This window comes from Micromesistius poutassou (assembly GCF_964030765.1).
Source record: "Micromesistius poutassou genome assembly, chromosome: 5".
Taxonomy (NCBI): Eukaryota; Metazoa; Chordata; class Actinopteri; order Gadiformes; family Gadidae; genus Micromesistius; species Micromesistius poutassou.
Window position 1 is genome coordinate 5,936,029 of NC_140275.1, and position 15,000 is coordinate 5,951,028.

General features: G+C 43.0%; 2 protein-coding genes across 3 annotated transcripts in view; both read left to right on the forward strand.

The window, feature by feature from the left end:
• LOC311343989 (dematin-like) overlaps nt 1-10,250 on the forward strand; it is a 19,186-nt gene extending 8,936 nt beyond the window's left edge. The window contains exons 4-16 of the mRNA XM_084468936.1: nt 183-263; nt 348-473; nt 1,219-1,269; nt 2,607-2,781; nt 2,943-3,137; nt 4,036-4,151; nt 4,759-4,858; nt 5,266-5,321; nt 5,514-5,562; nt 5,697-5,704; nt 5,807-5,860; nt 6,108-6,188; nt 7,256-10,250. Of these exons, the coding sequence (XP_084325062.1) occupies nt 183-263; nt 348-473; nt 1,219-1,269; nt 2,607-2,781; nt 2,943-3,137; nt 4,036-4,151; nt 4,759-4,858; nt 5,266-5,321; nt 5,514-5,562; nt 5,697-5,704; nt 5,807-5,860; nt 6,108-6,188; nt 7,256-7,369 (1,206 nt within the window). The 3' untranslated portion in view covers nt 7,370-10,250. The remainder of the gene's footprint in view (nt 1-182; nt 264-347; nt 474-1,218; nt 1,270-2,606; nt 2,782-2,942; nt 3,138-4,035; nt 4,152-4,758; nt 4,859-5,265; nt 5,322-5,513; nt 5,563-5,696; nt 5,705-5,806; nt 5,861-6,107; nt 6,189-7,255) is intronic.
• A 921-nt stretch (nt 10,251-11,171) lies between these two features.
• The window catches only part of LOC311342856 (actin filament-associated protein 1-like 2), a 21,520-nt gene continuing 17,691 nt past the window's right edge, over nt 11,172-15,000 (forward strand). For both annotated transcript variants that reach the window (XM_084467690.1, XM_084467689.1), the window contains exon 1: nt 11,172-11,349. In XM_084467690.1, the coding sequence (XP_084323816.1) occupies nt 11,334-11,349 (16 nt within the window). In that variant the 5' untranslated portion in view covers nt 11,172-11,333. The remainder of the gene's footprint in view (nt 11,350-15,000) is intronic.

Below are 15,000 nucleotides of genomic sequence, written 5' to 3' on the forward strand. Positions count from 1 at the left end.
ATGTGTGCGTGTGCTTGCGTGTGTGTGTGTGTGTGTATGCGTGTGCGTGCGTACATGCGTGTGTGTGTGTGTGTGTGTGTGTACGTGTTTGTGTGCGTGTGTACATGTGTGCATGCGTGCGTGCGTGCGTGCGTACGTGCGTGTGTGCGTGCGTGTGTGTGTGTGTGTGTGTGTGTGTGTAGCAGCAGACCAGGACATCACCAGGGAGTGTGTTGTCCCTGAGAGGCACCAACGTCCCAGGATCCCCTGCTGCAGCAATAGTGGTGAGACACGCACACACACACACACACACACACAGTCTGTATCTACCTGTGTTCCTCTCTGAATGTCCTCCTGTGGTCCTCCAGGCCAGGGTGGAGGATGGGGTCATTTGTTATAAGGACTTGGCTGCGTTGCCCAGAGACAAGGCCATTTTGGACATAGAGAGACCTGACCTGATGATGTACCAGCCTCACTACAGCTACAGTCCCGAGGTACTCCTCTCTAGAACAACTAGGAGGGCCCAGGGGCCACCGTCCTAATGCTCTAAAGCAGTCTTTCCCAAAGACTGGGTCGCCAAATAAATGTATATTAAAAAAATAAGAAATATATTAAAATATAATAACATAAATACTTTTTTACTTTTCTATTTTGGCATATATCTCTACAGTTTCTGGACTTCTTGCTGCTGAAACACCCAAATTTATGTTGACTGTTAGAATTGATTGATTGATTGATTGACAGTTTGATAATTAGCTGCCCTTAAACCCTTAAACACTACCTGTTCGGCATGAGCATTTAAAAAACTTTAAACAAGAAGCATGTTTTTGATAGAGCTGTACTATTTAGAATTGGGTAATTTGGGAAACACTGCTCTAGAGCCATGGCTCTGTCATTTGATGGCATATTGAATATGCAATACAACCACTCATATTCATGTTGGAAATAGGTTGTAATACCTAAATAAAATGTTATGTCAAACTATATATGATAGCGTATGTCCAGAATACTACCATAATCTAAAATTATATTGAAATTCCAGAAAGGGAATATTACAAAATATCATTCGTCTTATTTTTGTCTCTTCTAAAAACAATTTAAAGTATTAAAAATCGTTATGGCTCTGCCGGCTGAAAAGTTTCCCTGGGCTGGTAACGCCACCATGTAGGTCACGGATGTCACAGACAAACAGAGCGGACCGCTAATCTCTTCCTGGCTTTCTTTCTGTTTGTTGTCTAGAGGTCCTTGTCTCCTCGCTCTCGCTCTCTCTCTCCCCCTCCATCACCAGAGGTATGCCAAATCTATCTATCTGTCTGTCTGTCTGTCCATCTATCTATCTATCTGTCTGTCTATCACTCTATCTATTTATCTATCTATCTATCCATCTATCTATCTATCTATCTGTCTGTCTGTGTATCTGTCTATCTGTCTGTCTGTGTATCAATCTATCTATCTATCTATCTATCTATCTATCTATCTATCTTTCTGTCTATAGCTTTCAAAAATTTAAGTTATAGTTATTTGCTAAAATTACACAATTCTTTGAAGCTTTTGCTAAAACTATCATAAATAATCATCAAGAATGATGACAGAATTGTATCATTTTCTTTGTAATGATGTTCACTGGAGAAAGGTTAAGACAGGGTGCATGTCTGGTTCAGACTACACGATTTCAGCCCGATTTTTACCCTGAATTGTTCGTCGCCGACAAATGTGCAGGATCGTATGCGATTTTTAAAAGTCGTGACGGTCTTGTAATGTGGCATGCTTGCGATCTGTGATTTTTTTTGTCTGAGACGTTCAAAAACCCCACGATGAAAAGTTTGGCACACCAGAATTTTGGGGGAATCACAATGACGTATCCATCGTTGACTGGAGCTCACGGCCAGTGTTGACTGTGTTTGCTGCGTTGTTGCTGCGTGTATCGTTCATGTCACGCGTTGCAGGTGATGTGAACGATACAAAGTAAAGATTCTAAAGCATCGCAGCCTCGAATCGTTGATACAAAGTTTGTAGTGTGGCCAGTCTTCCGACGAGACAAAGCCTGATTTCGTGGTTCTGTGATCGCATAGTGTGACGTGTTAAATCGTGGCGGAATATCTGAGAATCGTGTCGTCTGAACCAGCCATGTGTCGGCGTTGGGCTCTCAAGCACAGCAAATTGAAAATCAGTCACAAGTTTAAAACATGAAACGTCTTTCCCTCCTGCAAATCTATCGGTTTGCGTGCTATGAGCCCACGCTTCGAGACGGCCCAAAGTGCTGCTCAAGTGCAAAATAGCTGTCTAGTCATGATTAAAGAGGCGTTAACACTAGCTGTTTCTATGGGTCTCTGCCCACTAGCCAGCTGGTTTTGTTGGGTGGGCGAGGCTGGTTGGGAAGAGGCCGGGCAGCACAGACCACAGAGGTGGAATAGCAGGGATGAACACAGGTGTATCTCAGCACCCTCATTACAGGCATGCTGACTGCCTCCTTGGAGACCAATAATTAACCTAATGAGCTGCAGCTGTGTTCCGCCCTACCATAACCTTTGTGATGAAGGCCTCTTCGTCCTTCTCACCAGCAACGGGGGGATCGGAATGATAAAGTTACACCATTTCTGACACTTTTTCTCACTGTTTTTCCCCAGAATGCTCTTTCTAAAGGGTCCAGCGAGTGGCCGGAGAACAGAACTCCAGTCAGCTCCTCTCCCAGTTCTACCGCCGGCCGGACCCCCACATACACTCCCCACACACACTCCTCCACCACCACCACCCCCAACCTCACCACCACCAACACCACCATGCAACACTTTCACAGGCCAGGTAACTACTCTCCGCTCCTCCCTTCCTGTCCTCCCCTTCTCCTCTCCTCTCCTCTCCCCTCCTCTCCTCTCCTCTCCCCTCCTCTCCTCTCCTCTCCTCTCCCTTCTCTTCCCGTCCCCTCTCCTCCGTCCTGACTCTGTCTTGACCCTGTGTGTGTGCAGACAATGGGAGCAACATCTACAAGAAGCCTCCCATCTATAAGACGGTGTTGCCCCCAGCTCTGCCGCAAGGGAAACACATCGAGGATCTGATCATCGAGTCGTCCAAGTTCCCCGCAGCCCAGCCCCCCGACCCCAGCCTGCCCTCCAAGATCGAGACGGAGTACTGGCCCTGCCCCCCCTCCCTGGCTGTAGTCGGTACGACCGCTGCTGATATACTGGAAATTGCTGTGTTTTCAATAGATGTCGGACACAGGGATTTCAGCAGGGTACACTATAGTCGCTGTGATGTGAGGGCTGCTCGTTTGACCACGCGGGTCACAGTGAGACGACATGCAATCATTCTCTTGATATTGTTGAGCAATCCAATTCAATTCAATTTTATTTGTATAGCCCTTAATCAACGGCACAGTCCTAAAGGGCTTAACAGGCAAAATATTTATGACACCCCCCTGACCCTAGCCCCCAAGAGGGCAATAAAAAACTCCCTTAAGAAGAAGAAATCTTGAGAATTGCAGGCATCAATGAATTTTTAATTGAAGATGCTCATTTAGATTTTTGATTTGAATATATACTATATCTGGGCCTTCATTCAGATGACATCCCTGGTCATAGTGGGCTGGAGGGAGCAAAGACTATTGTGTAAAAAATCCTTGTGATTATGAATAGCAGTTGAATGGTTAAGCTAGCCAAAAAAGCCAAAGCCAAAAAAGCAACAAAGATTACAAAGAAGACCAATTGTAGTTGACAAGTTAATGTGGGAAAATATGGACAAGTTAGGAGCGCTTCACATCTGCAGAAATCAAAAATGTCAAACCATTTCAAATATGTGTCTGAAAATGTATTCTCAGCCCTTTCTGCCATAATGTGTGATTTAGGCCGATCGTTTTGGGAGTCTTTTTTGATTGACAAGCCTTTTAGTGCAGATAAAAAGCCTCTGCTTTGCCCAAAGTGCTCCATGACGGGGATTTAGTGTTTGCCATTTTCTCAAATGCAAGCACTAAATCAACCAAAAAAAGAGTCCCTGTGGTATTTAATCTCTTTATTTATCTTTATTTATCTTTATTTCCCGAACCCATTTCCCTCTCTTTCCCAGAGACGGAGTGGAGGAAGCGGGGGAAGGGTGGGGCAAAGAACGAGGAGGAAGAGGAGGAAGCCTTTGGCGACGACTTCTTTGAGCTGAGACAGCTTCAGACCAAAGAACTGAACAAGGTGGGGAAAGAAATTCGGTAACACTTTACATCACATTGTTCTCCTTACAGTCTGATGACACGTAATGAGCAATGTAACAACCTTTAACCGCATGCTTTTGATATCTCATCATTGTTAACAGTCTAACGTTAACCCTAATCCTAACATCAACCCCTAACCACACTGTGTAGTAACATGCTGTCACATACATCAGGACACATTGAGTCATGCTGTTCAATGTCTTTATATTGCTTATTACCCAGTAGCCTACTTAAAAAGGGAAACTGTAATGTTAAGTGTAACCACATGTTTGAGTCACTATCGTCAAAGGTCTTTAGAAGAACTCCTCTAGCCCCAACACAGATGAACGTGAACTTGACACCGCTCTTGGGGCAGGTTTGATCTGATGTAGACATGCCCACTCAATGGAGCAGTGGCAGAAACCCCTCCTACCCCGGTGGGAAGGGACCTTGAGACCCATCGTTCAAGGGAGGGATGCCTCCTAGGATCTGCTGGGGGTGCAATCAATACTGTTCCCATGGTTCTTACTGGTCTCATGGTTGTGATGGTTGTGATGGTTACTGGTCCCATGGTTCTCACTGGTCTCATGGTTCTGATGGTTCTGTAGATCAAGTCAAACCTTGGGAAGATCATCCTGAAAGAGGAGCTGGGATCGGCTCCACTGAGGAAGAAGACCAGGTCCCTCCCCGACCAGACGCTCACCGGAGGTACGCACACACACGCACACACACACACGCACACACACACACACACTCTTATGCACACACACACACACACACACTCTTACGCACACACACACACACGCACGCACACACACATACGCACACACGCACACATACACAAATTAAGCCAAATTGATACGTATGTAATAATAAAAAAAAAATATATATATATATTTATATTATTTTATTTTATTTTATTACATACGTAACAATTTGTATACATATATACATATATATATGTGTGTATGTGTATGTATATATATATACTTTATATATACAGTATATTATTCACTATTCACTATAAAGTATATTCATAACTTGGCTGCTGCCATTACTGAATTTCCAAAAAATGTCACACTCACATTTATTAATAACTGTATGCTTCTGTTCAGCCCCCAGTTCGAGATCTGCCAATCTGCCAGCATCCTCTGGGACAAGTCTGGCAAGGGTAGGCAGCTATTATGGACACCTCATATCACAACCTCCTGTATAGTGTGTGTTAGTATACTAACACATGCCTCTCCCTGTGTGTGTGTGTGTGTGTGTGTGTGTGTGTGTGTGTGTGTGTGTGTGTGTGTGTGTGTGTGTGTATGTGTGTGTGTGTGTGTGTGTGTGTGTGTGTGTGTGTGTGTGGCTCCAGTCAGCAGAATTCCAGTCCGACAAACAAATTCCAGGTAAGAAGGTATGGAGTTTTCCATGAGAGCATCTATTGATGGGGTTCTATCTCATTTTCAAGCAATACAAACTAGTCTTCAATGCTCTGTCGCTCAAAGTCGCTCTGTCTCTCTCTCTGTCTCTCTCTCATTTCTATCTCACCATCCAGGACTTCAGGTACGGTGTGTTACATTGAAATACACTTGATGATTTTCTTCAGTTGTAAATGTTGCATTGTGTATTATGTAAATCCTGGGTATGGATGTGTGTGTGATCCAGAATGGAGACAGGATGGACAGAGGCAAGTCCCTCCCTAGCGTGTTAGAGGAGAAGGTACGTTTATGAACACACTGTTACCATATATATATATATATATATATTAGTGCTGTCAAACGATTAAAATATTTAATCGCGATTAATCGCATTAATGTCATGGTTAACTTGCAATTAATCACACATTCTATCTATTCTAAATGTCCCTTGATTTATTTGTTCAATTAATGCAGATCAATGCAGTTCATTGATTGATCAATTAGCGTGCTGATTGGTTTGTTGTCTATGGGTGTACGGACCATTACAGATTTGGCCCTATGAGATGTTGGCGGTGACTCACAAGAGGAGGCGCAAGCTGCCCTCAGGGGTCGACAGGACCCGGCTGGAGGTGAGTCCAGCGTGTGCATCACACCGCGCTGCTCTACCGCTAGTCAGCATCAGCATTCAGAGGACATTTTACCATCAGGTCAAATGTGTTACAAACCGCTCTCTTCAGCGACGCACTGGGACTGAAGAACGGCCCTGTGGGGTATGCTGATCTGAACACATTTTCTCTGTATTAGTTAATTAAAGCCTTACCGTAGGGCAAAGCTTTAATTAACTCATACATATGTAACATTTCCACATTTGGCAACATATATGTTGCCAAACCCAGAGACATAGTAGTCTAATCAACGGTTTGCCTCATAGCACTATCTACAGGTGTTTGGGTAGGCCACTCATCACATGGCGAGCTCCAAGTCGACGTTACGTTTGCTTACGTTACTTGCAGCTATTTCATTCAGAAAGAAATGACATAACGTGAATAAATGGGACTAAACGTAACGCAAATTACTTCACGTCAGATCGATTTACACCGGCAACGGTGGTGAAGACAACAGCTCCCATGTTCCCAGGCTACTTCAGACGTCATCAAACGATGTGTTTTGTTCTTGTATTGATTGTGAGACCCCTACTGGAAGAAATAACATTGTATACCTTTAATGTTTCCTATGTTGCCAACAGGCACACGTTAACACCATAGTCATTCTTTGCTTTTCATCACTGGGCAGTTTTCCGTTTTAATTAAACACAATATCCCAGATGCATATGACAAAATTATTTGTAATATTTGATACAGTAGCCTATAGTTTTATATTAATAGAAATGTGTCAATAAACCTATTTTAATGGGACATTTCAAGGGACCTCAATTCCCTCAATTCCCATTCTGGGGAATTCCCATTCTTGGTAAGACATACCGTTATAGTGTATTGATCACAAATCAATTATTTCACACTGATTAACAAACTAACATGCTGAGGTTTGGTCGGTCTCAGGTCTCAGGATTTTAAATGTTCCTCAATAATTGTTCAAGTGTCTATATTCCACTACACTCTATAAATATTATCTAGAACTAGATATTATCAAAATAACTACATGCCATTTCATGTTCTTTCGTTTTCTTTCGTTCCAGAGATATCTGAGTCCTGAAGACTTCTACCATCTCTTTGAAATGACCATTGAAGACTTTGACTGCCTCTCTCTCTGGAAGAGGAACAACCTAAAGAAGAAGATGGCCCTGTTCTAGCACTAGGGACTACGCCTCCCTCAAACAAACCTGTGCATTTTCTGGACTTGCACAGTGAAAAACTAGACTAAAATACTCCTGATCGGGGCCGTCACACAAGCCTCGTCATCACTAACAATATGGAGTGACTGCTTGTGATTGGCCAAGCTGCTCTATGGTTGTCAGGACAACAACCCTAAGGCATCGAGCTCCTTTCAGCAGGCACAAGAGGGAGCATGCATCCTCTCACCTTTCGGCTACTTCTCGATGTGCAGAAATAACAACTACTGCAACCCACACGAAAACACGGGCATGTCAGAAACGTACATGCACAGTGGCACGTTATTTCACCGATCTCTAGCAGTGCGATGTGAGCAGGGGTAGCAGTTGACACCGGGTGCCCATCCAGGGAATCTTCCACGCAACACTTCCTTCTGCGTCATTTATTTCACTTTTCAGTCCTTTATTCGGCACTCGAGGCCGGCCCTCGTCCCACTCAAAGCAAATGCATTCTGGGAGAAGGTTTCCGGAGGGTTTAAGTTGAGGTGAGGTCCTCGTCTCCATGTAGCCAAGGAGGGCTTTCTATAGTCACAAGAGTTGTCACAGTACAACCCTTGGAAAGAGTCTATGTTAAACTTAGCTTGATCTGGCAGCACCTTGACCCAGCATGCATCTGGGCATGCTCAGACAACACCCCCTCATCCCTCAGCAGAAGGCGTTGACAGCTGTGATGCAGATGGAATTTTATACGGACAGAGGGAGAGACGACATGGGAATACAGTCGTATCGAAACTTTGGGAGTGTGAAGATATTAGCTGGTTAGGTCTGATTAAGAGAGAGACTTTTCAGTACCATGGTAACCAGTACCATAGTAACCAGTGGGTTTGAATATGAGAATGTCGACAAGATAGCATGGGCAGGTTTTTTTATATGGGTGAGTCAATGAGAGAGAGAGAGAGACAGAGAGAGAGACAGACAGACAGACAGACAGAGAGAGAGAGAGCGAGAGAGAGAGAGAGAGAGAGAGAGTGTGTGTGTGTGTGTGTGTGTGCGTGCGTGTGCAAATGCGTGTGTGTAAGAGAAATAGAGTGAGAGGGTGTGAAAAGGAGGAGGCAGGATACTGATGAAAATGCTAATGTCCATTTTTAGAACGAGAAAAAAAAAGATTGAACAAAACCTGCATTAGGAGCTGCAGTCTTCTTCCATTCAACGCATCAAATGTTTAACAAAAAAAATGTACCAAACTTGCAAAATAATTTTAATTGAGTTTAGTATCGAAAAAGGAATTCTAGAATACAGAGTTCTGAATAAAAAGTGGTACCACTGTAAATTGTGCCGATTCGTAGGTTGGTGCTGAGGATAAGAATAATACAGGCTCCTCCAATAATCTAATTCTCAGTTCCCAAAAAAGATGTCCTGGCTGTGGATACTGGGTACTGGGCACTTCCCATTATAACAGCTGTCCGTCTGGTTGAAGGTTCCACTCTGTTGGGGTTATGCAATACCTTTGGCACCTGTACGCCCGTCCTATCTGCATTTCTGCTGACCGCCCTCCGGCCAAAGCAGAAACCCAATAATGGGTCGGATACGAGGTGCACTTACTATTTACTCAGCCAGTAATGATTTCATTTCCAGCATCTATCAGGAAGAGGAAGCAGGCGGGAAGGCCTGTAGGCCAGTCCACACACAGTAGTCATGGTGATGATGGTGATGTCAGTCCCTTTTTCTAGTCCCGCTCTGCTCACTGCCACCTTTCTAGAACATGCAGAAACATTTAATAGTTCCCTTTTTTTGCAGTATAGACTATTTTCTGATATATCCAGGGAGAGGTTGAGATTGTTCTTCCTGCTTCCTGTTGCTAAGTAACGGGTGATTCGATACCAGCTGATCCGCAGAATTGTAGTTATGTAGGGAAGTCCTAACGGCGACAGTGTTCTGTATTAGAGGAAATAATTACGGCAGCAAAGGCTGTATAGACAAACGCCTCTCTCTCTCTCTCTCTCTCTCTCTCTCTCTCTCTCTCTCTCTCTCTCTCTCTTTACACACACACACACACACACACTCTTTCACTTTACTGATCTATCTATCCGAAGGTTCTTCCAGTTTAGACTTTAATGTTGGCTAGTGTTGCTTAGTAACCAAACAACAAGCAGACATCTTTTTTATTTACATGTAACAATTTGGCATGTTACAATTTAAATAAATATATATCAGATAGAATGGAAACCATTTGTATAATACCAGAGCTTTTCAATGAACCTCATCTTCTGAGTCCCAGAAGGAAAGGGATCTGAACACAACCGTGTGGGTCTGGATGTGAGGGGGCTGGATCCTATATGTCTCCACTGTATGGGTCTAGATATAGACTTTTGGATTATTGACTGGGGCATTAGTCCTAGGCTTGTCGTGCTTTGTGGCAGGTGGACATGGTAACTGGTTGGTTGGTTTCATCAATGCAAAAAAAGAAAAAAAGATTGCTATAAAAAATGTTTATTATTTTGTTGAAAGAATGAAGGTTACAAAGTAAGCTTGTTTCTGTATTTACATAGTTTTGGTATTGAGGTGCAACTATAATTAGGACTTTTCTGAGGATCGTTCACAGGATGGTGGTTTATCCCAGATCTGTGATTACCCAGATCTCGACCACATCAACCCCTGAACCTAATACCTATACTTTACTCAACCTTTTGAACTTGACTTCGGTTCTCCTATGAAACCAATTCCCCTAAGGCCGCTGTGGGACGTGTGAATGCTGCCCCCTGCAGGCACAAATCAATAAATAACTGGATTTTCCCTCATCGACACTGCCATTCAACACGTCTCGACATCCGTGGACTAAACTAATAACAAACTTAAAACTGTTTGAGTTTGAGTGATTGAATTTAATGGATAAGAAACTTTAACCCTGATACTTTATTGCTGTACAATAATAATAATAAAAATATTTATCCAACTTTTCTTGTTGTAAAATAAGATTTATGTCTTGCTAGGGCCTGACAACAAGTTCATTGTTAGTGGATTTTTAGTTGTTTTGTTTTATTAAAGAAAAAATCACATGAGGTGTACTAAGTGTCGCTCATTAGGCCAGCAGTGTCATAAACTGGGAGATGCAAATGATATAACCGTAGGAAGTGCAGTAGACTACTACAGGACACAGAGTGACTTCATATAACAGATGAATAAATTTGTCAGTCCCTAGCTCTGCGTTATAGGCAGGGTATAGATTGCAATTCTCTGTTAACACTGTCTCTCGGGTCTGGCTTCCATATACATGTCCTGCTGTCATCCAGTCTCGTGTTAGGGGCGCTTTGATTCATGACCTTTCTAAATTAGACTTATTGATTTCTAATGGGTCCATTTATTATTTATAAGTTAACCAAGCGGAGTGAACAACTTACGTGAACAACAATAACGTAAATAATAAAGGCACAAATTGACAAAAATAATTGTCGGGTCATGTCGTGGCAATTTCCTTTAACATATATTGCGTCTAGGACAGAATAGATTTCTAAATGCAAAAAGCACACAACACTTTTTTGCAGACAATTAGACAATTAACCTACACTCCTCTGTAGCAGAGTGAGTCCAGAATACAGTTTGACAGAGTTATTTATACGGTTTCACATCCTCCCCACATCGCAGATGTCAATAATCAAATCAGGTAATGTTCAAGACATGTTTCGTGACGTTTATCTGTGTCTCCCTCTGACTCCGCCCCCTGACTGTGACCGGTGAAAGTGGAAAGGGGCGGGCCTTTCACCGGTCCCTCTGCGGTAGGTTTTAGAGCTCATTAGGTCCAGATCTTGTGATGTTTCGAAACAGATTCATAGTTATTTGTTCTTCAAGTTTACTATCCGGCTAATGGAACCGGAATACGTAAAATTTCTGAATGAATTATATTGATAAGGTTTTTTTTTTCCCGGATGAGACACGGCTCAGAGTAATGGATTAAATTCTCTCAGGGAAACCTTGACCTCCACCAGCGATGGACCAACAGAAAGGTAGAGTGGTCTTCTAGTTCCAGAGGAGGACTTACAGCTAATATTTAATTCAGAATGTAGGCCTACTATCATAACCACTGTTATTGAAATATTCAGATATTTTCTTAACTCAACTAAATCTATCTTAAATAGGATTTAATACAATTTCAACTACTACTACTACTTTAATATTATTTCCTTCCTAAGTTTCATCCTCATACGCTATGTTCTGTTAACTGTTCATTTAATTTATAGTTGACGTTTGACTGAAAGCTATGCAACATTTTGCACTCATTAAGTAGTGAGGAAATACATCAGCAAATCATATAATACAATACATTGGAATAAACGGAACAGGACATTTTTTTAGGCAATGACCGACCGAGGCACACAATCTCCGTCTGTTTCTCTTGCTCAAAGAACGGTGATGGGCTGTGAGATTATTCTTAACAAAAGCCAAACAATATGATAGTTTCATAATTGTTGCTCATATATAAAGGTATATCAATATATCTGATACATCTGTGCCTCGACATTCTTAAGTTGTGGTTCCTTTTGCTTTTTGGTCATTTTAATGTAGGGTTAAACTATGTATATAGGCTAGACATTTTCATACCTATTCTTCAACTTTGTCCTCATTAACATACTTTCTGTTGCCCAAGGTTCAAAGGTAAAACAGCAGTTGTTATTATTATTTTTTGGTTGAGCGTTTTATTAAATACCAACTCAAAATATAGAATAATATAAATTGCAGAAATCGTGGAAGCAGGTGTCATCCCGGGTTCAGTGGTGTCTGTTTTACCGTGTACATGATTTAAAAAACGAACACTGAACTACCATTGATGAAACTGTATACAGTGACACAACAGCATAACACATGTTGAGTTATGGTGCTTTACTTATCGATTTAATCCAGGTTTAATAAGTGGTATGTCTTTATTTGAGTTGTCCCTGTACCTGTGGTAGCCATTAAGCTGGGGTTGCCCGGTGGTTGGCCTACTTGGTGGTGATGTTAGGGGCTGTGTCTCTATCAGAGAGATGGAATGTACACCAAACAGCAGGAAATAACCTCCTCTTCAATCTCTCTTTCCTCCCTTCCTCTGCCACCGAACCCCAGGGACCAAATCATCCACTGTTTACATTGTGTGTGCACGTGTGTGTGTGTGTGTGTGTGTGTGTGTGTGTGTGTGTGTGAGAGAGAGACGAGTCTGTGATGACTATAACCATCAGTCATACTTTCTGTCTTTCTTTCTCTTTTCCCCTCTCCTCTCTAGCAGATGAAAGAGAAAACAGCCACAGAGTGGTCTACCACGTCCCCACACCCTAAACACACACACACACGCGCATGCGCACACACACACACACACACACACACACACACATGCACACACACACACACACACACACACACACACACACACACACACACACACACACACACGGGCGCGTACACACACACACACACACACGCGCACGGGCGCATGCACGCACAGGCGCATACACGCACACACACACACACACACCTACGCACACACACACACATACACGCACACACACACACACACACACACACACACGGGCGCGTACACACACACACACACACACACACACACACACACGCGCACGCACGGGCGCATGCACGCACGGGCGCATACACGCACACACACACACACACACACACACACACACACACACACACACACACACACACACACACACAAACATTCACATTCACAGAGTGTAGAACACCATGCAACCACAAACTTTAGCCATTAATTCTATCAAGCTCTCTCATTTTTTTTTTTTTCTCTCTCTCTCTCTCTCTCTCTCTCTCTCTCTCTCTCTCTGGGTCCACTTATCTCTGGGCCAATTAATGGTTTTATGGACCCCCGTGAGTTGGACACATAGTTATTCTGTGAGTGTTTGTGTGAGCGTGTGTGTGTGTGTGTCTGTGTGTGTGTGTGTGTGTGTGTGTGTGTGTGTGTGTATGGGAGTTAAGTGGGTGTGTTACTTTGTATGTGCATGCATATGTGCTATGCATGGTGTGGGTGTGTTTGTGTGTGTGTGCATGTGTGTGTGTGTGAGAGCAGGAAAAGAATTGTAAATAAGAGCTGAGTGAAGGTCTGTCCACGTTTATCAAAGACCCTCTGTTAGCCAGTATCACTCTCTCTCTTTCTCTCTTTAGCGGTCTCTGTTTCTCTCTTCCTCTCTTTCTTTCTCTCTCTCTTTCTCTCTTTCTGTCTCTTTCTGTGTGTCTCTCTCTCTGTCTCAGTATATCTCTCTCCCTCTCTCTTTCTCTCTCTCGCTTTCTGTCTTTTTCTGTGTGTCTCCCTCTCTTTCTCCCTTTCTCTCTCTGTGTCGCTGTATATCTCTCTCCCTCACTCTCTTTCTCTCTCTAGCTTCCTGTCTGTTTCTGTGTCTCTCTCTCTTTTTCTGTCTGTTTCTGTGTCTCTATCTCTCCATCTCACTCTCTGTCTCTCTCTCTGTCTCTCTTTCTTTCTCTGTCTATACATATATTCTCTTCCCCCTTTATCCCACTCTCTCTTGCTCTCTCCCACATTCTTTAACACACACACACACACACGCACGCACACACGCACACACACACACACACACACACACACACACACACACACACACACACACACACACACACATAAACACACACACCTTCTGTTCAACCTCATCAACAGAAACCTGTTGTACTGAGGTTTCAGTTGAAAGAGAGAGAGAGAGTAAGAGAGAGAGAGAATGAGTGAGAGAGAGAGAGAAAGAGAGAATGAGCGAGAGAGAGAGAGAGAGAGAGAGTGAGTCAGAAAGAGAGAGAGGGTTCACAGTAGCCTAGAACACATGTCCGTGTAGGTGTTCATTAAGTCCATTCATGGCCAGCACAGACCGATGGACAGAAGTGAGTCCATTCACATGTTCTGTAATAGAACAGGGTTCCATTCACACTCTACGGTGCAGTAGGCGAACAGGGTCAAAGGTCACCATTCAGTAGACACTCTCATTCCATTCCATCTGACGCTGTTACTGATTTCAAAAACAACATGCACCCCCCGACACATGCACACTTTCCTTCATCAGAGAACACTCAAACACAAAACCAACTTTACTGCACACAATGGCCCCACGTTGTTCTTGTTTCATATGAACGATATATACATGTAATATTCATATCTCGTTGAGGACATGTTTTGATCCGGCTTATTCCCTGGCAAGAGCAGGTTTATGGGTTCCTGCATTAAAGCAAAACATCTTTAGTTTAGGGAAGTTTTAGGGAAGATCATTTCCGTCTGTAGTCTCTGGGCAGGCAGCGAGTTAAAAACACATACAATATTAAAATGGCTTTAAAGACGCTACCCACAAAAAGGGACCTGCCTTGTGTACAAAGACCAACAGACAGCACAGCGACACATAACATAAACCCTGGTGTTGGCAGGACTGCTGGCTGACGAACCAAGCTCACGATAAAATAACACGTTGAATTACTGGTAATGTACCTGACACGGAATAGCGTTTATTCGGGGTGTATCTGTTAAATATGTGCTATCTGTTAAGGTGTGTTTAGTGTGGTGATTAAAAGGTAGGTGGAGAACTTTTTTATCTCTTGGGTTATGTTTTTCCATTCCTGAGATCCTCTAACTGAACCTGTCTGACTGTAATAGTTTC